Source organism: Erpetoichthys calabaricus, chromosome 17 (genome assembly GCF_900747795.2).
Source record: "Erpetoichthys calabaricus chromosome 17, fErpCal1.3, whole genome shotgun sequence".
NCBI lineage: Eukaryota > Metazoa > Chordata > Cladistia > Polypteriformes > Polypteridae > Erpetoichthys > Erpetoichthys calabaricus.
This window is the reverse complement of record NC_041410.2, coordinates 86,426,335-86,452,340: the sequence shown is the minus strand read 5'-3', so window position 1 is coordinate 86,452,340 and position 26,006 is coordinate 86,426,335. Positions and strand designations below refer to the sequence as shown.

The 26,006-nt window shown below is 37.3% G+C and overlaps 1 protein-coding gene across 1 annotated transcript in view; it reads right to left on the bottom strand.

Moving 5' to 3' along the window:
* The window catches only part of sqor (sulfide quinone oxidoreductase), a 45,717-nt gene extending 27,608 nt beyond the window's left edge, over positions 1-18,109 (bottom strand). Inside the window, exons 1-4 of the mRNA XM_028823848.2 lie at positions 17,946-18,109; positions 7,253-7,508; positions 4,461-4,631; positions 3,308-3,361 (exon numbers count right to left, since the gene is read on the bottom strand). Coding sequence (XP_028679681.1) covers positions 3,308-3,361; positions 4,461-4,631; positions 7,253-7,471 — 444 coding nt within the window. The 5' untranslated portion in view covers positions 7,472-7,508; positions 17,946-18,109. The remainder of the gene's footprint in view (positions 1-3,307; positions 3,362-4,460; positions 4,632-7,252; positions 7,509-17,945) is intronic.
* Positions 18,110-26,006: the final 7,897 nt, after the last annotated feature.

Genomic DNA, 26,006 nt, shown 5'->3' with positions numbered 1-26,006 from the left:
GAAATTGCCTCCATCTATTTACTAAACATACCTAATACAATCCAAGAACTAGAACAGCAGGAACATTTCTTAGCTGCTCTCCATATAAAAGAAGTAGCAAAACTTACACAAGTTGCCTTTTGATTGTAGGGCACCCTCATTCATATACACATCAACCCTCACAACAGGTAAATTTACACTTTATCATCAACTTTGAGTGAGAAAAATTCCATCCATCCATCATCCAACCCGCTATATATCCTAACTACAGGGTCACAAGGTTCTGCTGAAGCCAATCCCAGCCAACACAGGGCGCAAGGCAATAAACAAACCCCGAGCTGGGTGCCAGCCCACCGCAGGAGAAAAATTCCTACGAACACAATGTGAGAATGTGCATGTTACACACACAGTGTGAATGAGCTAGAATTCTTGCTTCATGGAATTGTAGGAAGGCAGCACTAACCAACGAGTGGCCTAAGACTGATTAGGTAACAACTTTTAAACGCTTCATGTATTTGCGTGATTTTCTGTTTATTGCCAACTTTGCCTTAAGACAGTGCCCATACTGAAAAGTCTTAAATAAAATTGTTTGAATAACTAATGTAAAACAGTTAAAAAAATGTAATCAAGAATTATGAAAAGAATTATCTGATTTCAATGCTTTGTATATAATCAGCAAATCCAAGAGAAGTTTCCATAGGTGCATTTAAACTATGATGGGTAGAATCCAGTTGTAAACAAATAATACACATTTACCTTCTGAATAAATCTGATTATGCTGCAGTGCACATGCAAAAGTTTTTACTTTAAAATCAGTAACAAGATGGCATTCATAAATGAGCCTGCACAGCAAAAATATTATCCAGTTCGAATAGGATCAAATCTGAGTGCCTAATGTAGAAAAAAGACTTGACATACGGCCAATGAAATCCAATTGTGCATTTAAAAACAGCTGCTTTTTTGACCTCCTGCTTGTGCATGTATATATAATGGACCACACTTTGCATGGCCTGTGCCCCTGGCTCAGGTTTCTCCTCTTTTAGTTTCTTAAGTACAGAGCCTGCCACTCAAATCTCAAAAACGTAGCTGCCATCTAGTGGGGAGTTAAAGGAAACTGAGAACTAGATGATATAGATAAAAAAAGTAACGTCTTTTTTAGGTTACTGACATCCAGAATGAACTTGTAAAGAGGTTCAAATGGAAAACAAAAGGGGTGCAAGTATATATACTGTATTATGCTCTATAGTGGATAAAATATAAAAACAAAAAACTCAAAACATAAAAATTAAAAATTTTTTTCAGTCAATCTTCAACAAATGCAATTACTTTTTTTTTTTTTTTGCAAACTCATGCTTACACTGCATCAAGTTAAGAAAAAAAATTCAAAAAGATTTCCTTCAAACCATTAGGAGGGAAAACACAGGGGACTGGGAATGAGCATGGGATAACAGGTAAAATAGGAACGGCCATTAAAATGCTATATGATGTGGCTCAAGGCTGTTATATCACACTGATTCAGATCTGGACAAACTCTTAAAGAGCAGGCTTTTGGTCTGAACTGCAAGCTGGGAACTAAAACAACATTCACAGAATTTATTCCATCTTTTTAGTGAACACACAACTACCACAGTTTATGTTATGATAGGCAAAAGCTTTCAAAGCCTTCCTTCTCGCCATTCTTAACCAATACAAGTGTCCCCGTACTTTGACATTATTTAACAATGTTAAATACATCACAATCCTAACCTTACTTAGTTTACACCAGCAAAAAATACAGAATTAACACAATATAATCACAGAGCTATGAAAAACAAACATCAAAGTAAATGACTTGGAAAAGGTGAACTAATATCCTGAAAGATGGCCTGATCCTAACATCAATGAATTTATTGAAAAAAATGTAATAATGTGGACCTTTGCTGAGAAGGCATCACTGCAATGGTGGAAACAATCACAACGGACATGCTGCAACATACTTTGACAGAAACAAGCATCTCTTGAATATCTGTAGATCTACACAGAGTACTTTAATGAGATTAATCAGAATTTTACATGGAACATCTTCTTGGCACAGATGTTTATGTTGTTGCATCCCAGCTCCAGGGAAATGAATACTATTCTGGTCACTGTTTACGTGGAGATTGAATATTCCCCCTGCTTTTACCGGAGGTTCTCCCAGGCTAGTCCAATTATTTTTTTTATACTAAATGCATGCATGTCAGGTTTACTGGAAACATTAAGATTAACTAAGTGTGACCAAGTGATCAAGAACACAACAGTGTGTTCACCACTAAACGATCAATCCATCTAGGGCATCTGTCCTGTACCGAGCTATTCAATAATGAAGGAACAAGTTGAGAAAGTGGATAGATGGATGTTTTCTCGTTTTCCAAAAACGTTAAAATATTCTGTATTTTACATTTAAACAAATATATTTTGAATTTGTAAATATCTTTTCAATTAAGGTGTTTTTCTTTTTATATATAAGAGATGTTCAAAAATAATCTGTAACTGGCATACCATCAAGCAAAGTTGGCAAACAATCTTTGAATACTGACATAGGTAATTGGAAGGCATGTGTAGAAAAAGTAACAAAAAGGCACAGTGGACACGAAGAAAATAGTGTCAGTATGGACAACTGATATCAAGTACTGCAAGCAATGTATTATCTTAATGTAAAATCTTAACCAGAAGCGGCTGCAGGCAAGTTTTCAATAGGCTTGCACAAAACTTCACATATATCTACTACTTTGAGACATTCAATGTCTGAGATTTACAGTTGTATGGTGTGCTTTACATGTAGTGGGTGCACTAAAATATTAGCTGGTAAACAATTCTAGACATCGACATCTTGGGATCTTAGTTGTGCATTTAATGCTTTACTATATAAACCACATAAAATAAATACACATACAAAAATGTACTTAAATGGCTGCTACTAATTTAACTCTGCATATAAATAAAGACAACATTCATGAAAAGCAGTCGTACTTCTAGAAGGCAACAGAAAAATAAAAGGCAAAAATGTTCCTGCTGTTAGTGCAAGGTAAAGCTTTGCTGCCACCTTGTGTTCAAGCAGTGTCACTGCACTGAAAGCAATAATCTACATTCATAGGTTCATAGGGCAATATACCAGTATGTACAAAGTACAGTGAGTGACATTCTTACTTTCATTTGTAATCAATATGAACAGATTGGCACTCAACATTGTTATCATTAGTAAGCATTACTACCTTACATCAAAACTTCTGTGCCCTACTAGGAAGAGCCTGCTCAGAGAAAGGACACTACAAATGGACACTACAGATCACAGAATAGGGCATTTTACCTTTTCATAATGCAGCTGCAATCCAAGTGCAACAATCAGGTACTCATACGATATCTAGGAAAAAGAAAATAAATTTGTATGAGAAGGGTACAAATAAAAAGTACTACGTACAGCTGCTTTGCTTCTTCGAATTGCCCAATTTTAACACATACATAGTCCAATCTTAAAACAGACAGTGAACACAGGAAAACAGCAAGGATATTCAATGGTTCTGAATCAATAGTGCCTTTTTTTTCTTTTTCTATATTTCTAAACTTGCAATCCAAACGGTTGAAGCCTATTACCAAAACACGATACCCTACAAAAAATTGAATGACAGACAAATAACAGAAACCGTTCATGTGTCACCTCCACTTTTACACATTTCAAGTTAATTCAGAAACAACAATATAAGCATACTGTTCATTAATAATAATAATACATTTTATTTATATAGCGCCTTTCCCATGCTCAAGGCGCTTGCAGAATATAAGGAAGAACGGCAGGGTATACATTATATAGCATTGTACAAACCAGATAAATAAATAAAGAAGATTATGACAGTGAATTCATTACTCTCATGGTATGGAAACAAAGAATACATTTTTAAGTGAAGTAAAAGCAAATACACCAAACCAAAAAAAAAAAAAGAAAAATGATTTTTACTTCTCCTTGAAAAGCCAATAAGTAACTTTATTTAATTTTGCTACAATAAAATTCATGAAACTACTATTGCAAGGAAGGCAACAAAACAGAAAGGAAGCTGTGTTCTGTGTCTATATGTTTTAAGTTTATGTACTCTTCAGCTTTGTGTCTATGCTCTCATAGCTTCATCTATCAATCATAAGAAAAATGAACTGCAGCCCACAGGAAGCAAGATAAGCACTATTCATTAGCAGATAAGAGCGGTGTCATTAAGTAGTTACCATGCAGATAACGTATTAGGACATTGTGCCTCTTTCAACAAAGGCCTGCTTCCAGATGCATTAAATTTATTTACATTAATGTGCAGTACTCGATTTTCCTCCAACATCAAAAAACTAACCCTTAATTTGGCCAAGTATGAGTATTCTCTACTCATCAAGCAAGTCTCTCAAAACATGGGTGCCTCATCTGCTGGCTGCATCTACTTAATGATGGCAAGACGTAATAAAATAAAGTAAAATACTGATACCTCACTGCCTTTGTCTGTGCGAACACAATTCTTGTCTGGGTTAAACTCTTGCACTCTGGATCGAATCCACTTCACACCCGATGGAATGACACTGGAGGTGGACCTTTCTGATGAACTGATACTTTTTGCACCAGCTCCAACCAAAGTCCAGAGTGGCTGGTAATAATGTTTCTAAAAGCATAAAACATGTTTATTTGGTAGCAAAACTTACTTTTTTTTTTTTTTTTTTAAATAATTATTCACTCTTCTTATATACACTACACTGGTACTTATCAGGCACATCTGATTTAGGCTATACAGCCAAAACTGTCTCTCTAATATTCGTTCCTTTTCAGCAGGGAAACAACCTTTAACATTTTTTCTGTTGTTAACTATTATCAGAAAAAAAAAAATATGGTTAGTATTTAGTATTAATATATTTAAGCTTTTGTACATTGGAGTAGTTCTTCTCAACAAAAAGAAAAACACAGATTGAGTGATGAGATGCACTGTATGAAGACGGCCATACTCGGGCTTCTCTGTAGAAGTGGTTGCTGGGCAACATCCATACTCTACATTACATTTTGGTGTCTGAAAGCCTGGCCTACATCAGAGTGGACTCTTAAAACATATTTTTAAAGACTACCCAATTATACCTTTAACTGGGTCAGACTTTCTAGGTCAGATGTAAAGTTTCACACCTGAAGATTACTTTGTTTGCTATAGAAGGTAACCAAGCATGTGAAAAAGCATACATCCTTGTAATCATTTGTCTCACATTTTCTTGCATGTACAGCTGCATCCTATGAAAAAACATCTGACTACATCCTCTATGATATGGAATGCAGTAAGAAAGATAGTTGAACAATGTTTTTTTACATCATGTGGTAAAGAAAAGCATAATTTAAACAGAAAAATGAAACTTGCAAAAACAAAAATACAAGTACATACAGTTGTTGCTTGAAAGTTTGTGAACCCTTTAGAATTTTACTATATTTCTGCATAAATATGACCTAAAACATCATCAGATTTTCATTCAAGTCCTAAAAGCAGATAAAGAGAAACCAGTTAAACACATGAAACAAAAATATTATACTTGGTCATTTATTAATTGAGGAAAATGATCGAATATTACATATTTGTGAGTGGCAAAAGTATGTGAACCTCTAGGATTAGCAGTTAGTTTGAAGGTGAAATTAGAGTCAGGTGTTTTCAATCAATGGGATGACAATCAGGTGTGAGTGGGCACCCTGTGTTACTTAAAGAACAAGGATCTAACAAAGTCTGCTCTTCACAACACGTTTGTGGAAGTGTATCACGGCACGAACAAAGGAGATTTCTGAGGACCTCAGAAAAAGAGTTGTTGATGCTCATCAGGCTGGAAAAGGTTACAAAATCATCTCTAAAGAGTTTGGACTCCACCAATCCACAGTCACACAGACTGTGTACAAATGGAGGAAATTCAAGACCATTGTTACCCTCCCCAGGAGTGGTCGACCAACAAAGATCACTCTAAGAGCAAGGCGTGTAATAGTCGGCGGGGTCACAAAGGATCCCAGGGTAACTTCTAAGCAACAGAAGGCCTCTCTCACATTGGCTAATGTTCATGTTCATGAGTCCACCTTCAGGAGAACACTGAACAACAATGGTGTGCATGGCAGGGTTGCAAGGAGAAAGCCACTGCTCTCCAAAAAAAACATTGCTGCTTGTCTGCAGTTTGCTAAAGATCACGTGGACAAACCAGAAGGCTATTGGAAGAATGTTTTGTGGACGGACGGAACAAAAATAGAACTTTTTGGTTTAAATGAAAAGCATTATGTTTGGAGAAAGGAAAACACTGCATTCCAGCATAAGAACCTTATCCCATCTGTGAAGCATGGTGGTGGTAGTATCATGGTTTGGGCCTGTTTTGCTGCATGTGGGCCAGGACGGCTTGCCTTCATTGATGGAACAATGAATTCTGAATTATAAAGGAAAATGTCAGGATATCAGTCCATGAACTGAATCTCAAGAGAAGGTGGGTGATGCAGCAAGACAACGACCCTAAGCACACAAGTCGTTTTACCAAAGAATGGGTAAAGAAGAATAAAGTTAATGTTTTGGAATGGCCAAGTCAAAGTCCTGACCTTAATCCAATGGAAATGTTGTGGAAGGACCTGAAGCGAGCAGTTAATGTGAGGAAACCCACCAACATCCCAGAGCTGAAGCTGTTCTGTACGGAGGAATTGGCTAAAATTCTTCCAAGCCGGTGTGCAGGACTGATCAACAGTTACCGGAAACGTTTAGTTGCAGTTATTGCTGCAAAGGGGCGTCACACCAGATACTGAAAGCAAAGGTTCACATACTTTTGCCACTCACAAATATGTAATATTTGATAATTCCCCTTAATAAATAAATTACCATGTATAATATTTTTGTCTCATTTGTTTAACTGGTTTCTCTTTATCTACTTTTAGGACTTGAGTGAAAATCTGATGATGTTTTAAGTCATATTTATAAATAGATGTATTATGCACAGAGAAGTAGGAATTAATGTTAAAAAAGGGTTCATGTCTGAGTAATGCTTTACAATTGGATGCAACAAAACAGTGACATCTATGACTTTATAGAATACGAGGTTAGCAATCTCAAGTACACCTTCTCTCTGTCTAATAACCCATCCATTCCAGTATCTTAACAATATCAGATTAGATACAACAAAGTCAGGGGTGGCTACGTGTTTTGAAAAAAACTGAAATGAATGCAATACACCAAAAAGGTTCAGTCAACACAAAAGCACATAAAAATGAAACAGTAACAAAACAAACACTCACCTCACTTGGCTCTATGACTGCAACATTTCCGGCTCCAACTTTCCTCTTCATTCGTGCACTCATTGAAATTCCACCACTTCCACCACCAACTACTAGAACTTTGTAGTGCTCTTTTGCTGCCATACTGCTAGTCATATGTAACTTGCACACATGGAAGCTCGGAGTTCCTGAGCAGCTCTGAAGCAATAGCCTTGAAGTTTGAAGGAAAGAGCCAGCCATCTTTATATCTACTCCTCAGTGATGCAGGAATTATAATCTATGATTAAGAATAAATTTATCAAATTATTATGGTTGATTTAACAAAACAGAATTAAATGTGAAAACAACTTCAAAATACAAACACCTTTCTAGAGAGACCCATACACTTAACAAAACTTCCAATTTTTCTCACTCCTTATGGCTATGCTAGTTGCTTAGTCAGCCTCAGAGGAAAAGCTACTCTACACTCTTATGTAATAAAAGCCTGCCTCTCCCTCACCTCTGCCGTATTACACCAGGAACATTGCAGAATGGTTAATTTATAAAGGTTAAAGTACTTTACAATTGTTTAAATTCAGATAATAAAGCCAAATGAGAAACTGATAAAAATGCAAAGTAAACAAATCTGAATTAAGGAAGAAGGGAGGTGTAGCCATTAAATCACCATAGCTTCACCTACCTCAAACAACCACACTGTTCTGTAGGATGCAGAATCATCAAAAAAACTGTTACAAACCTAGAAATTCAACTCACTATAATCTTAGTCATTCACACAATTTAAAACATTTGGAAAGGACTTTACCTGAAAATCTTTTGGCAATATGGCTGCAGCCCTTAAACAATTGTGCCTTCTATTTCATCAATACATTCCTTTTACTATAGTCAAGTTTGAGACTTTCCTATCTTAACATGGATTGCATCTCCAGATTTTACTAGTTTGACACATAGGTAATATGAGGAAGGATTGGGAGTGGAACCTTTCAGTTATAATTTTTATATAATGGATGGAAATCAACCACTGATAAAATATATTCCACATCAATGTGTGTGAAAATATAATCTGAATCAAAATTATAGATTTTGTACATTTTTGAACAGTGTTCATTGAAATAAAAAGCCTAAACCTCCGCCCCTTTCTCTCTAATAGTTCACGTCATTTTTTTTTTTTTTAAATAGCTAACTCTTTCACACCTAGCAAAATGCTACAGCTAGTCACTTACACTGAAGGGTGCTATTGTGAAAGCACGAGTTCATCTCGTCCATCGCGAGAGATTGACGTCTTAAAACGGTTTTAATCTGTTTGAGATATCCCGTATTTATTATCCAGAAGGAATCAATTACAAGTATGTTAAAAACATGAGCAGGAAACCAACGGGTCAGAAATAGAAGGAAAAGGTAGCTAAAGTTTAATCAAAGTATAATATATGCTGTATTATGTACATATAAAAAGAATGTAAATTTGTATAATCAGAATGAAAGTTTTTTGTAATTAATTTATTGTTTATACTCTTAATCATATTTAATGGTTAAGTGGGAATAATGATATACAGTGATCCTTCGCTATATCGCGCTTCGCCTTTCGCGGCTTCACTCTATCGCGGATTTTATATGTAAGCATATTTAAATATATATCGCGGATTTTTTGCTGGTTCGCGGATTTCTGAGGACAATGGGTCTTTTAATTTCTGGTACATGCTTCCTCAGTTGGTTTGCCCAGTTGATTTCATACAAGGGACGCTATTGGCAGATGGCTAAGAAGAAACCCAACTTACTTTTCTCTTTCTCTCTCTTGCGCTTTCTCTGATCCTGACGTAGGGGGTGTGAGCAGGGGGGCTGTTCGCACACCTAGACGATACGGACGCTCGTCTAAAAATGCTGAAAGATTATCTTCACGTTGCTACCTTCTGTGCAGCTGCTTAGTGAAGCGACATGCTGCACGGTGCTTCGCATACTTAAAAGCTCGAAGGGCACGTATTGATTTTTGATTGTTTGTTTTTCTCTGTCTCTCTCTCTCTGTCTGCTCCTGACGGAGGGGGTGTAAGCTGCCGCCTTCAACAGCTTTGTGCCGCGGTGCTTCGCATACTTAAAAGCCAAACAGCCCTATTGATTTGTTTGCTTTCTCTGTCTTTATGACAGTCTCTGCTCCTGACGCACACTCCTTTGAAGAGGAAGATATGTTTGCATTCTTTTAATTGTGAGACAGAACTGTCATCTCTGTCTTGTCATGGAGCACAGTTTAAACTTTTGAAAAAGAGACAAATGTTTGTTTGCAGTGTTTGAATAACGTTCCTGTCTCTCTACAACCTCCTGTGTTTCTGCGCAAATCTGTGACCCAAGCATGACAATATAAAAATAACCATATAAACATATGGTTTGTACTTCGCGGATTTTCTTATTTCGCGGGTGGCTCTGGAACGCAACCCCCGCGATGGAGGAGGGATTACTGTACAGATATACAAAACAGAACTGAAATGAAAAAGTGACCTTTAAAAATGGATGACCTCTGAGGAAAGTACCTCAGTTCTATGCAGCTGTCCACTGATTATCTTTTGTTTTCTATATCATATTTAACATATTCTTGAATACAAAGTAGATTTTTGGGGTGTATTTTTATTGCCACATATTACACAATGCTGACTTAATTTAATGGGCTGAGGACAGCTGATTGCGTAAAAGTTGCTTATTTTTAGTTTATTGCACAAGAGCTAAAACGTCAGCTGAAGCTAACGAATGACAACTTACCAAATTTTGACTTGCAAAGGGTAAAGTAACTGATATTAAATTTACTCCATGCTACAAAGCCAACTGGAAGTATTAAAATTTTATCAGTGCAAGAGTATGCATGTTTATGCTTAGGCAGGATGGTCAAGCAGCATAAGCTGTTGAGAGACACAAGGCTGAATGTTCAAATCATTTTCCACAACAACCATGACTAACTGTGGGACTATATCAAAACAATTTGTTAGTACCCACATTATAGATATTTAGGAAACAACTAACTACTGCAGATGAGTAACATTAGGAGAAGCTGCAGTGGATCATGATACAAGCAGCTATATATCAAACAATAGAGCCTTAAAGAATGATGTACCATTTAGCAAAGCATTGTTTCTCCATGAAACATATGCTGAATGCTCATATTATGCAGGTATTCCCTGCCCATGACAGTCAACTGTGGACATGTACTATCCTTCTGGAAAACAGTACCATCTGTATAAGCTCAAACCAACCCTGGCAATCCGCTGATGTGACCAGCTATAGAATGCAATGCTGCAACATATCATGCCATCTGCTGTCTCAAATGTTAATCAAAGGAGATCATCAAATAGATATGGATGCACATTCTTAAAAAGCAAATAGTCTTTAGGCTGGGCCAAACTACATCTGATAACCCCAACACCTTGTAAAAAAAAAAAAAAAAAAAAAAAAAATCTTGCACTTTTCCTTCAGTCACTCCTGAATGAATACTCTAATCCACAGGTGTCGAACTCCAGGCCTGGAGGGCCGCAGTGGCTACAGGTTTTCATTCCAACCCTCTTCCTAATCAGTGACCAGTTTTCACTGATAATTCACTTTTTTTCCTTCATTTTAAAAGCCCTTGTTTTTAAGGATTCAGTCCTCTGAATTGATTTGTTTCCTCATTAAATGACAGCCAAATAGAAATGAGATGTGAAACAAGCTAACAGATGACCATCTAAACTGGGACTTCAAACTCCAACCAGTTTCTTAATGAGAAGCCAATGCTTGCTGTTAATTAAACCCGTTATTTAATTATTCATTCTGCCACAGCAGACATTTCCAAAACGTATGATTTTATGTTTTTTCCTAAGAATACCATCAAGATGTTTTGATGACCTGAGAGATCAGCCTTACTGAGACCTCCACCTTTCTCTGTTTTCAGATATTGTGTAATGGGCACAGGTGAGCTGGTCATGTGGCCGCTTGTTTCATGTCTCATCATTGTTTGGCCGCTAATTAAGGAAAAAAAAAACACAACTAAGAGGCCTAAGTCAAGATAATTAAAAGAAGTAATTAGCAGCAAAAACTGGTCACTAATTAAGATGATGGTTAGAATGAAAACCTGCAGCCGCTGCAGCACTCCAGGACTGGAGTTCAACACCCCTGCAATCTAATCATTAATTCATCAACACTGCACAAATTAAGTCAGTTCAAACCTGTCATATGTTGCACTGAACTCATTCTGGTATTATTTCAAATAAATGTGATCAATCTTTTAAATTAATGTTATTCTCTCATGAAACAGTGATTATACCCTGTCATGTAACTTTTACGGAAAGCCAGGAAGTACCAGTGATAATTCTAAGGGGGAGGTAGTTACAGAGTGATGTACTATGTGATCCATTTATGGATTCAATAAAAAGTGAAGCAAAGCGAGACCTTTTACAGCAGGCCTGAAGAAGGGGCCTGAGCTGCCTTGAAAGCTTGCATATTGTAATCTACTCCATTAGCCAATAAAGGATGTCACTTTGCTTTACTTCTAAGAGGGAGGTGATATTTTAGCTGAAACAGACCTGTTGCATCCATCAACTGAAGCTTTAATTTCACATTACATCCCAATATATAGAGCAGTAATAAAAGGGAATACAAGCTTCAACATTCAACTAATGTAACACTAGGTGTAATGAAGGCCAGTCCAGAAAAATAAAGACCAATATGGCATCATCTGAAGGTTTAAGCTGAACATTAAAACAATGAGTGAAGGAAGCACTTAAAACGGTTCATGCAGGTTGCAACATAAGTTAGTGCCTGCAGCACTTCAGGAAATGAAGCAATGCTCATTCATCATGACTTTGCATCTACAAATCCAGATCTGAAAATTTTCCTTCAGTGAAGCATTCATTATGATGATATATCACATTCTACATTGTTAACATTGTGATTTTGATATCACATAAAACAAAAAAAGAACACCTTTTCGAAATTGAACATTTTAAATTAGTCTCAGGTTAATGAAGAGTCAGAGTCTAACATGGGAACACTTGTTACAAGTTTGGAACAAAACACTTAACTTGTTTGCTTTCTCAAAGAGCAGAGTCACACACATTTTCACTCACTTGCCATAAGCTAATGACTGCATCACTGTGCTGGACCTATTTGTGTCTGCCTTCAATTGAAAAACATACAGTAATTACATTGTGGAAACTTACTGCTGTACAGAAGGCTTAACTAGACACAACCCAATATAAAGGATTGATTTTCAATGAAATGCTGCCCTGCTGAACTATGGTTTACAGCAGCTGGCTAATTTATTCCACAATAGTCCACACGCAATCACATGCTAATTGCTGAAATGACCATGCTGTCTTTGTTTAAATGGCACATGTTTTTTAACCAAAATGACTTCCAAATACTAACTGTTTCAATAGGTCTACAAAGTCTAAAACTGGAGTCTCATTAGTTTAATTGACTTTGAGGATAGCAGAGCAAGCAAGAACTGTGGAAAGAAGCAGTAAAAACTTACTGTACTATATTTATAGTCTGTGTCTTCGCCATTAAGCCCCACTTCTGACAAACAACATACAGTATTGACAGAAGACATATATATTATATATGAGGTATTTATGACTTTAATCCAGTCAGCTATATTATAAAAGGTGTATATCCTGACGGTACAGAACAGGAACAATTTCTGGACTGTGTGCCAATTTACAAGTCCCAAAATTCAGTTATACAGGGCCAGTTTAGAAGTGTCCATTAACAAGCATTTTATTAAAATACTGAACAAAACAAAAATACAAAATTTAAGGATAACAGAAACTATGGACTAGATTTTGAAACCAAGTCCATAAAGCAAACACCGCACCACCTTGCTGTGCCTAATTAATGAAATTATTTTAACAGAAAAAAATATAACATGACTCCATAGTGAATACTAGAAATGAGCAGGTAATATGAATTACAAACATAGTACCTAGCTGCAAAATAAGATGAACAAAAAACAACTGTACAAAACAAACCTGTTTATATCACTAAAAACACTATACCTGTGACAATGTGAACTCTTATTGCTCATTAAAGACCTGCCAAGTTAGGCATCGGCACCCTGAGACTCTTAACCTTAAAAAGTGGGTTAGAATAAATGAATAGACGTGGAGAGTGTGAAACACAGATCTTCTCATTTAATGACATTGTGTTGCTAAGCAACTGTGAGACCTCAGGCTATAATGCACTGTTAAATTAAGGTACTCATTCCATGAATTCAAAAGGAAATTATACTATACTGATAAGAAAAACATAGATAAGCATCTTACCAATATAAATGTTTAAACATTAATTTCAATCTAGTATCCACTTAGTACATAGGTGCACAAGGAGGAACAAACAATATTTGATTTCAGTATTTTGTTTGTATTTTATACTGCTTTTCGAAAGGTTTTCAAACAAGACCTATGAAACCAAGGAGATGGAAGGAGATCCTTTGAGAGATTCAATCATGTTTTATTATGATGGGCCTACTATTTATGCTCTGCTCAAGTTTAACAAAAACAGCCAAGAGTGTGGAGGACCACTTATAATACAAATTTATGAATCACTTTTATTTTAGAGTTGTCACAAGATATTTCAAATATTCAATGCTTGCTTTTTCATAGTAAGTGTGCTAGCTGAGGGCGGCACGGTGGCGCAGTGGGTAGCGCTGCTGCCTCGCAGTTGGGAGACCTGGGGACCCGGGTTCGCTTCCCGGGTCCTCCCTGCGTGGAGTTTGCATGTTCTCCCCGTGTCTGCGTGGGTTTCCTCCGGGCACTCCGGTTTCCTCCCACAGTCCAAAGAAATGCAGGTTAGGTGGATTGGCGATTCTAAATTGGCCCTAGTGTGTGCTTGGTGTGTGGGTGTGTTTGTGTGTGTCCTGCGGTGGGTTGGCACCCTGCCCAGGATTGGTTCCCTGCCTTGTGCCCTGTGTTGGCTGGGATTGGCTCCAGCAGACCCCCGTGACCCTGTGTTCGGATTCGGCGGGTTGGAAAATGGATGGATGGATGGGTGTGCTAGCTGATGTTTTCCTTATGGAAATTAATCAGTTCATTTTTAATCCACTTATTCAGATTAGGGTTGACGTTTTAAGTAAATTCAGACTAAGGTCATTTGCATGTCCCCCATCTACAGTATCTGGTTTTGGAACCAGTTTTTTTCCTGTTCAGAGTGAAAGAAAGTTTAAGGAGATCTTAGTAACAGCAGCTGAAAGGCAGTTACTAAATCTGGATGGCATGTCACTCCCTTACACTTTCACACAAGTTACATGTAATGGCAGTGTTCTCTTTCTGATTATCCCATTTACAAAAAAACTTGAAAAATGCTGCAATTTTAAATCTAGCAGTTTTCAAGCAGTAATACTTATTGTACCCAGCATAAAAATACAATCTTTTTCTTTATAGAAATAAAGCATAGAATATTTTCTCATATAAATCCAAATGGGCAAATGCAGAGTGCGAGAGACTGTGTGTGGACTTCGGTCAGGGTTCTTCCTGCCTTGCCCTCAGTGCTGCCAGGATGGGTTCTGACTCTGTAGTTCTACCTAGGATTAAGAAGGTTAGAGACTGACTAAAATTTCACCTGTCTATGGCAGGGTCCCGCCTTGTGCTTGGACAAGCTTGGGTTCCCTATAATCCTGTACTGTAAAAAGTAACATCAGAAAACGAATGAATGAAAAACATGCGGCCTTGGGTCAGATAGTGTGGCTGTAGTCATGAGTTGCCTAAAGGGGTTCCCTTCAGAGCTGAATCCTGCTTGCATGCAGTGCTGCAGGATATGTTTCAGTTCACCACAGGCCACAAAAAAAAAAGAGGCTATGAAAAATGGTAGAGAAGTGGAATGTGGACAGTGTATGGAAGTGTATTGGTAACTGCATAAGGAAAGAAAAAGGGAAGGACAAAACAGCACACTTATAAACCTTACTATAAACCTAAGAATAAAACAATTGTCAGATTAAAGTTTTATTTGTGCCCCACACCTTTTCATTCAGAACCATGTCTGAACTCTCTAAAACAATGAGAAAAGTTAAAAGAAAAAAATAAATGGAAATGTCAGCTATACAATGTTTCAAACAACACTATACAGAGAGAATCAATAGAACTGCATACAAAAAAATGTGCAAGGAATGGAGAAACAAGAATGCAGCCAGACAGATACAGTGTTAAAGGTGTGATTATGTTTAACTGACACTCCTGGGTTGACCTCCTAGCTCAGTCTCTCTTTGACATTTTTTAAATTGTCCCATGCCTGTCTGATCTTTCCGTAAGTACTTCTGTATTCTCTCAAATTTTAAAGTCACACAGGCTGGGCAGATGGCGATTCTAAACTGGACTCAGATGGGTAACGGGCTTGGATGTGTGCAATTGCATCAAATGCAGGACTGTCATCCTGGCTTGTATTGTTCCTTTCCTTGTACGATACACTACAGCTAGCCTCCGAGTCTGTAGAGAGCAAAATGACTTGAGAGAGAAAAAAAAAAGGATAGACAGAAGTTTAATTATGACAGATTCCTTTATTATTCTTTTACGGATTCAGATGGACATAGAGCTAGGTGGGTACCAAAAATAGGTCAGCCAAGTAAACAGTAAAACTAAAAGAATTAATAGTCAGTCAGTGTCCAACTCGCTATTTCCTAAAATAGGGTCACGGGGGTCTGCTGGAGAAATCCCAGCCAGCCCATCACACCAAGCACACACTAGGGACAATTAGCATCGCCAAAGCACCTAACCAGCATGTCTTTGTACCGTGGGAGGAAACCAGAGCACTCGGAGGAAAGCAGACATGGGGAGAACATGCAAACTCCACACAGGGTGGACCCGGGAAGCGAACCCAGGTCTCCTTAATGAAAGGCAGCAGCACTACCAGTGTGCCACCGTGCTGCCCAGAATTAAAAGTGCTTAGTATTAATTGTTATTCTTTTGGAAAATGTGTAGATTACAGAAAAAAAGCTTTATTTTTTTTTTTATAAGATCAAGAATGAAATAAAACAAATTTAAAAAGCCCTACTGTTAAAATGCAAATTTGATCATATAAGCTTGAGGGCTGCTGCCTATCTGGGGTCATAAACTCAGTGGCATAACCATTTAAGCATGTGACTATAAATACTATTGAATTCTCCTAGCCAATTTTGCTGATTCATCATGAAATAACCTATTCAGTGTTTGTCAGAGGTGCTACAATCAATGGCAGTAGTAACTGAACAAACCTGTTATTGGTTTAACAAAATGGAAAGTGAGAGAAAAGAGTTTACCACACCTCACGTTGAACAAAGAGCCTCAACATGAATTCCACTGCAGCCAAATGGAGTGGGCCTAACAAAAGTGCTTCTTCACAGTTTCACACAGAGGGAATTATGCATAAACCAGGAAAATTAAGGCATTGGGCTGTAAACCACCACCCCAAAGTCCCTAGATGATCCTGAACAAAACACTTTAAATCCCTAATCTTCAAATGCTGCCACTTTGGATAAAAACATGACATTTATTTATTACAGGTACAGTCTGCAGTGGTAGGGTGTTGCACCATGGAATGTGGAAAGTGGAACCTTGGAAAAAAATTGTTAAGAATCATCCAAATTCCATGGACACTCACCTGGTCAGGACTGATCTAAAACCCAGCCTCCCAGAACTGTACCCCTTTAAAAAGTCTCAATCACTAAGCCAACACAGTTAAAATATGTTTTTAGTTAGCCAATAAAGGGTGTCATTTTTCTCGACTTCTCATTAAGCTTCTGTAAAAAGCCAAATTTCCTGCTGGGGACAAATAAAGTATCACCTATTGTCAATTTTGGAAAAAAATTAACAATTAATAAATATATTTCTATGCACTCTTTTAACAGTTTAATTTATTCCGAGTTTAAAATCCAATGTCAACAGCCATTCAAAACTTTGTCATTACCGAAGTTTTTGCACGTTTTTGCTAATTATTGACTTCCATAACTTAGTTATCCACTCATTGACTCCAATTTTCAGTTATCCGATAAATGGTAAACTTAACTTAGAATCGCCTTCACACCGTTTTTTTCCTTTTCATATTAGGCAGTGAAATGTCATTCGCTTGGCTTCTTAAAGAAAGCAACTTTGGTTATTTTTTTTTTTTTTTTTAGAACACATTATCAACTCCGTTAGGTGTATTTATAGCTCACTAACTTGCTCTCACTTTCCCCACCCAGGACAAGATAACTAAGCCTCGCACCTGGACAACATGCCCTTGAAGAGCGACATGAAACCAACGTACACACGGATATACTGTATATGCAAGCTTTGCCAGCGAAACAATTTAGCAATGCAGCTTTTCTTATTACGGGGACAACATATAGCAAGCGTCATTTCAGTTCCTTTAACTGTAACCGTATCATGTAAAAAAGTTTTACCAACCGAAAACGACCAAGGTTGTTTACAGCCATAAAAAAAAACATCTTTCAACACCCTTTCTGGTTAACAGGAGACCAAACGATCCAAATTCCTATACGTTTTCCTAACAGAAGAATAATTTGAAGTGCTCGATTAAACAACATTTCAAAGGTCGAGCAGAAATCTCGACACTGCGTTATGTGGTAAACATGCACCGAAAAGGAACAAAAACCTAGTAAACTACACCCAGAGCTTAAAAGAACTGACGTAGTATCACAAGCTCTCCGCTTTCGACCCCGTATCATTTTTACTTTCATTTACAACTCAAGTCAACTTAAAGCAAAACACTCCACAAAGTACAACCAGCGAACACTCACAAGACAAGCAGCATCAATCCAACAACTTATCTTCTTCAAGTCTTCTTCACCTTTCACCTCTGTCCCGCTCAGTCATCTCTATGGCCCTCGAGAGAACGAACCATTACTCGTTATAGGGGGGTGACGATTAATACGGGAATAGGAAGAATCCAAAAACGAGAAAATGACTGCGCGCATTGCCTTACACGGCAGTCGTAGTTCAAACAACAGCCACTATTTAGAAGTGTGAAATCTCATACAAGACTTTATGAAATAAATGTTGTCCCCGCCTCTCTAAGTCGAATTGCTTCACACTTGAAGCTAATGATAAATGTACATTTCACTTGTGTCTTAGGATAATAGCAAAGCTTTTACCAAAGACAAATTATTAATATAGATTAATTCACATTCCAAATTTGCTTCTTCAGCTGTGATGACAACCTGTCATTCCTTGTCGACTTTTGCTACTGTAGTGTAAACCCGTCGATCTGTACCCTATCCATTAATACTACCGCATGGATTTTCTGTCAGTTTAAATTTAAAACTGACCATGATCCTTTGTATAAAAGAGCAAAATACATCATGCCAAATTACGTTTTAGTTTTCATTAATTCATCCAACCTGCGGTGGGTTGGCACCCTGCCCTGGATTGGTTCCTGCCTTGTGCCCTGTGTTGGCTGGGATTGGCTCCAGCAGACCCCCGTGACCCTGTGTTTGGATTCAGCGGGTTGGAAAATGGATGGATGGATGGATAATTCATCCAACAAACTCAAAAACGTTCAAGTATTGGATGCACATGCAGAACAGGTGATAGGGAAAAATTCTTCATCCCAAACTCCTCCGGAGTTCCACTTCATCAATAGAATTCAAAGGTTCTCGGGACTCCATAAAGTAAATGAGAAATTAATTTACCAAAGACGCCTCTGGAGAATGTCAAGCAAGATGTCATATTGGCATTATAATGACAGGTGATTCTAAATTGGCCCTAGTGTGTGCTTGGTGTGTGGGTGTGTTTGTGTGTGTCCTGTGGTGGGTTGGCACCCTGCCCGGGATTGTTTCCTGCCTTGTGCCCTGTGTTGGCTGGGATTGGCTCCAGCAGACCCCCGCGACCCTGTGTTCGGATTCAGCGGGTTGGAAAATGGATGGATGGATGGATGACAGAGGTGCTAGCAATTCTTTGTTCAAACAAAGGTTTTATGGATATGGATATGCAAGAGCATCTTTAGCATACAGCTGATAACGTGCAAATTAAAGACAAGTATATTTACTTAAAACAGTAAGGTAGGATGGTCCAAACATGAAGAAGGGAATATATTCATGGTTCTGTTAGTCAAGGTCGTCGGCGCTCGTTTATGTGGCACAACTGGGAAGTGCACAATTTTGTGGGACATTGGGGAGGCTATAGTGAGATAGAGGCAGGATGGGGTGGAGTACTTTCTTCATTTGTTTTAGTGCCAGTACTGAGATCTGAAAGTTGATATAGGTACCAAAGTCAAAACTTTAGTACTGATCCAACACTATTGTGAAATATTATGTTTTTATACATAAATGCAGCTGCTGCCTTTCTGTAAGGAGACCTGGGTTCACTTCCCGGGTTCTCCCCGTGTCTGCGTGTGTTTCCACCCACAGTCCAAAGACATGCAGGTTAAATGGATTGGCAATCCTAAATTGTTCCTAGTGTTTGTGTGTGCCCTGCGGTGGGCTGGCACCCTGCCCGGGGTTTGTTTCCTGCCTTGTGTCTGGTATTGGATGGGATTGGCTCCAGAACACCCCCGTGACCCTGTAGTTACGATATAGCGGGTTGGATTATGGATGGATAGATGGATACTCAAGGTCGGAGGCTGCTTCCAAGAAAAGTGCCTCCATACTTTAAAGACGACAGAAAAAACTCCTTTGTTGTAATGCTATACTTATGGCATCCTATCAAGGATAAGCTGAACACAGCTGCATCTCTTAGATCAGTATTTGCTTATTTATTACAGTTAAAAAAAAAATGTTATGAGACGAAGAATCCAAGGTGAAAAAGTATCTCTCTATTATACTGTATATATATAAAAAAAAAATTCTTGGGATGGAGACTAGGGAGAGGAGACATGATCTTCTCGGAAGACAATTTGATGTCCCATGAGAGACACTTTAATGTCACGCAAGACAAGGCAGAGAGATAACGTTTAACACAAGTTCATGGACATCTAACCTAGCAGTTTGAATGCTTTTGGCAGACGTGAACTGGCAAAAGGACAGCTGCTATGCAGGCTTTTAAATGATCAACGTGCAGCGCGACAAGCAGAAGACGCAGCTTGCCGGCCACAGCAGCAACAAACCAGCAGATGATCCAACCGCTTCTCCTTAGCGTGCGTTCAACTGCCCCCCCTTCACAACACGAGCAGCGTTATACTTCCTGTGAAAAAGAAATTTAAACACGCCCAGGGCAGGAAATAAAGGACATGTATTGTTTTTACAAAAGTTTTAAAGTAAAAATAATACATATGTAACAATTCCCATGAAAATAAACTTTTAAATTGTATATCTGGTAAACCAAACCTGGGGGTGGGCGAACAAAGCAAGCAGGGAAGGATCCCCCTAGTTTAAAAAAAAAAAAAAAAAAAAAAATTCTCCAACAATATTAATTTAAATCTAAGCATGTTTAGGCACAGCTAGTCTAGGAAAAGGTGGGGTTGCTGCAGGAAAAGGTGTCGGCAACACCATCAGGCTTACTGTGTGGTCTGTGTGTGGATCCCAATGCCCCAGTGCTGTGCTGCAAAAATGCCATCAACCTTTGGATAACATAAAACTGATGTCCTGACTCTCTGTGGTCATACAAAAAAATCTCTGGGCATCTTTCAACAACAGTAGGGTATACCCCAATGTCCTGGATTTTTCTTTCGTAACCTTGTCTATTCTGAACCCCTAATCATCCCCCGTCTCTAATTGACTGACTCTCTCTCGCTCATCCCTTCACCACCTAATTACAACTGCGTGGGGAGCATGTTGGCCCAAAAATGGCTGCGGTCTCATCATCCAGTGGATGCTGCCCATTGGTAGTGGTTGAAGTGGCTCCCCTACAAGCTATGTAAACCACTTTGAGCATCTAGAAAAAAGTGTTACATAAATGTCAACTGTCTTATTGATATTGATGGAATTGTTGTTCTTTTTAGGAAATGCTGTCAATTAAAATTAATAAAAATCATACATACAAATTATCTATAAACAGCAACAGTTGAATACCACATTATGAAAGTGTAAAATACCTTATCAGAAAATGCATCCAGAAATATTTAATAGTGCAAAGGGCCAACTCTGACCCACTATAGACCATGAATCATTTGTTAACATATTTCATTAGTCTAAAATATCTTATATAAAAAAAAAGCTGCCCTTCTCTTAAAAATTCCTAGCGAAAACAACATGATTATTCTTCTAATCTGCAAGGTTTTAGCAGCTTTCAGCTTGGTCATCTAAAAGATGAGGAGGAGTGAACTATGAATATATACAGAATGTCCTTAAATGATTATAATTGAAATGTTTAGTAGGATACATCAACGTTCTATACAGTAATTCAAATTAAAGAAGACAAATGTAGAATCGTTTGGAGTTATCACAAGTGTTCAAACCGCTCACAGATGTGGTCCATGCACTGCTGATAAAAGGCAGACCAATGGATTTGCAAACATCACAAATCATTTCATATGGTTATTTGGGCACATTCTCCTTCAATGGTTGCTTTCAATCGATTAATTCAAATTAACGAAGACCAATGTAGAATCACAAACTCTGAATGTTAACTATACAGTATACAGATTTTGGGGTGTATGTGTATTTTTTTTTTTATATATACACACACACACAAATATATATACTGTATATACATATACAGTACTGTGCAAAAGTTTTAGGCAGGTGTGAAAAAATGCTGTAAACAAAGAATGCTTTCAAAAATGGAAGTGTTAATCATTTATTTTCATCAATCAACAAAATGCAGTGAATGGACAAGAGAGAAATCTAAATCAAATCAATATTTGGTGTGACCACCCTTTGCCTTCAAAACAGCATCAATTCTTCTAGGTACACTTGCAGTTTTTGAAGGAACTCAGCTGGTAGGTTGTTCCAAACATCTTGGAGAACTAACCACTGATCTTCTGTGGATGTAGGCTTCCTCACATCCTTCTGTCTCTTCATGTAATCCCAGACACACTCGATGATGTTGAGATCAGGGCTCTGTGGGGGCCATACCATCACTTCCAGGACTTCTTGTTCTTTACGCTGAAGATAGTTCTTAATGACTGGCTGTATGTTTGGGGTCATTGTCCTGCTGCAGAATAAATTTGGGGCCAATCATACTTATCCATCATGCAATACCATCAGGAAGGTGTATCTGCCTGTATTTCTCAGCATTGAGAACACCATTAATCCTGACCAAATTTCCAACTCCATTTGCAGAAATGCAGCCCCAAATGTTCAAGGAACCTCCACCATGCTTCACTGTTGCCTGCAGACACTCATTATTGTACCGCTCTCCAGCCCTTCAACGAACAAACTGCCTTCTGCTACAGCCAAACATTTCAAATTTTGACTCATCACTCCAGAGCACCTGCTGCCATTTTTCTGCACCCCAGTTCCTATGTTTTCGTGCATACTTGAGTTGCTTGGCCTTGTTTCCTGAAACCTTACCTTTTCACACATGTAATACAATCAATTATATTGTAACAGTGTAGCAATTTACTTTTAAACAGTAGCACTGAAGAAGGCTCATAGAATTCAGTAGTTGATTGTATTCTACTAACCTTTATAAATGCATTTTGTAATCCACTTAAACATCATAAATTAGAAATATTGAAAAAATGTACTTTTGTTAAATTTCAATCAAATTTTATCAGACTGGCTTAATTCAGTTCAGAGTCACTGGAGCTGGAGCCTGTCGCCTGTCTTTGTAGCATCACACCCACAGAAGGAAACATCATCAGACAGGGTACAGTCAATCTGAGGACACATTCACTTTCATTATATAAGGCCAATTTATCCTACACACGTGTAGAAAGAAAACCTGAGACTTTGGACATGGGGGAACACAAACTCTGGAGAGATAGTGATAGGCCTGGAATTTCAAACAAACATTCTAAAGCTGTGCTGTAGCAGTGCTAACCAATGTGCCACCCCTCAATAAAATCTAAGCATGTGGATTATGAATTTTGTGTATATATTTATTATCAATACACAGACATGCCTACTTTTTTTCTTAAAATGCAAGTGTAATGAATACCCTTTTCATTTTGTTGAAGACTAGGGGGCTTAGCCCCCTGCTCACTTCGCTCACCAACCCTCGGGCTGGTGCTATGCGCAAGCCACTTTGTGGTTCTGCCGCTCACGTATGGGGATGCGGATGTACAATTTAAACAGATGTTATTTTCATGGGAATTGTTACATATGCATAATAGAACTAACTATTTTACATTACAGCGAGTAATTAACCTTATTAAAAAAAATAGTAAAACAATTTGAAAGTAAATTATATTTCATGTTGCGTTCGAGTTTTTCATTGCATCATATGATTTCGCTTCTATTTGACTTTGAAATTAACAAGCAAATTTTTTTTTTTTTTTTTTAAACTTACTTTTACTGTAAAACTTCAGTAAAAACAATTTTTTTTAATTCAATTTTGATTCTTTGTTTGGACTTGCATTGTGACAACGCAATGGATAAACTGCCCATGAGATAATTTCTTTTCTTTCTCTGTAATAAACAAACCAACTTTTTCGAATGTTTGGCTTTGTAATTTGTTAATTGTGTTTGCAAAATCTATTCTAAAGGGAAACGGTTAACTTATTAATACGAATGGCATATAAAGATCTCCTTTGTTGTCTAATGTTATCCGTGGAAAAATGTACTACACTACCTTTCTTGGATACATCCTTCTTTCAACAGTAATTTGGGCGGTGGAAGACCAGACGGTGTTAATAGTTGTTGATATTCTTTGGAATATTTTAAGTTAATGTTTTGATCTTCTGCACGATCACCACCAACTGTTTCAGCATAGTCTATTGATACGCATTTAACCAATTTTTCGTGTAACTGATCGACAATTTTCACGTTAATTCATTTGACCTCGTTTTTCTTGTGCTAGGATTCCCCGTGTACTCATTTCTTCTGATGATATTCCTTCAGGATGAAATTCATCAATAAGAATTGGACATAATATGTCTTCTTTAATTGGGAACTTAAAGTGAGGAAAACGTAAAAATGTATAAGAGCTGAGAGAGCAGGAAATGTCTGTCAAAAGCATTCACATGACGGAGATGTGAATGGACAGTGTGTGTGTTTGAATATGGTTGAGAGGAGGGCATAACTTGAAACAACCTCATGTCAAAAGTCTCATCTCACAGGACTTGGGGAAAAAAAAAATCACTCAAAAATGTCTAGTCGCAGGCTTCCCCCCCCCCCTATAATAGAGAGACAAAAAATATTTAATTTAAAATTAAATACATGCTATCTAGCTTACAAACTAAGAACAAATATGGATGTTTATATGCTCCTTTATTGAAATTAAAGACCTATTTAAAAAGTTACCTAAAAGTTTAATTCTTACCTTTTCTAACTGACACCCGAGTTGTTCTAAATGGATTCACATCTTTGCTGTGTTCAGTCAGGAATGCAGTGTTGCTTGAAGGCAGTACCTGTGATAAGACATCCTCATACTTGGTACAGTTCAAGTATTGCAGTAAGCAAAGTTTCATGGGTACCCAGAAGATAAAAGAATGAGATGCTACAATGTCTGAACTTCTTACCTTTTATTTCTTTTAGGCTGTTACTGACAAAATCAAATTCAGTGTTAGAATCAATCTACTGAATTAACATTAATATGTTACTAGTTAGAATGAAAGAAGGTTGTTACAATTCTAGAACAATTAAAAGTGTGACAGTCTACACAGCTTAAAATGTGTGATCTTTTTAAAGGCCACAATTATTTAACTTTAACATCTTTTCTAGTCAACTTTAATTAAAGTCCAAGAAAAAAATCCTAAATTTGTTACTGTACACTACATGAAGCATTTATATATTGAACATTACAGTAGGTCATTTAAGAATACGGATTTCAGTGCTTTCAATAAATTTAAAAAGATATCCTGCCCGCACTTGTGCTTTACAATGAATAGTATGGGGTACAGAGGAAAAGCTTAAAACTTAAATAAATTTAAGAACACAATTTTGCATGGCAAATGCATATATATCATGTTTGTAAAGAAATTAACTCTGCTATGAAAAAACACCAAACTTTTCCTTAAAGGCCTATTTACTGTCTTTCACAGTATTTCCTCAGACTCCATAACTTTTTATTTAACAATTCTAACTCTGGGAGAACTCCAGGTCTTTGTTTTTAAACAAAATTATAGTTAACAGTATGGATTATCTTTTAAAATACCCTCCTCACCATATCTTAAAGGAATTAAGAGATAATGTAAAAATATGAATAATGTAAATACATGAAAGATTTTACATATGGATAAATGTCCCAGTTATTAAACATTCGCACAAAACCCTTCTGCTTTTCTGCTACAGAAAACTGTTTTTGGGCTAAGATTAATACATCAAACTAACAAATATGTCTAACAATATTCAACTTAAAAATTAATGAAGATAAAGAAAAGGATTTAAAGTAACTTTTAAAATAATAGCTTTAAGTGCCACAGTGAAATGTGCCTCTGAAACACACAACACCCAAATTTTGCAGACTTGTGTGAGGCAGTTAAGTACACATTCCCTACACTTTTGGGTTAAAATTAGTCAAGTACCCCTTTAACAAATATAATAACCAAAGAGAAACTGGGAAAACCCACCTATTTAGGTGAAACTCTGCAAAACATTATTCTGAACCAAATCAACATTTTACAATGAAACCAGAAATGACAAACCATTATTGTAGGCATGTCTGTTTGTTTGTCATATCTGGACAGTTATCAAACTTTAGTTTATTTGATGCATTCTATAATTAGAATGTTAATATCAGAATAAAAACTAATTATAATCCTACACAGTATTATTTTAATAAAAAAGAAAAATAACAACGATGATAATAAATATGCTAAC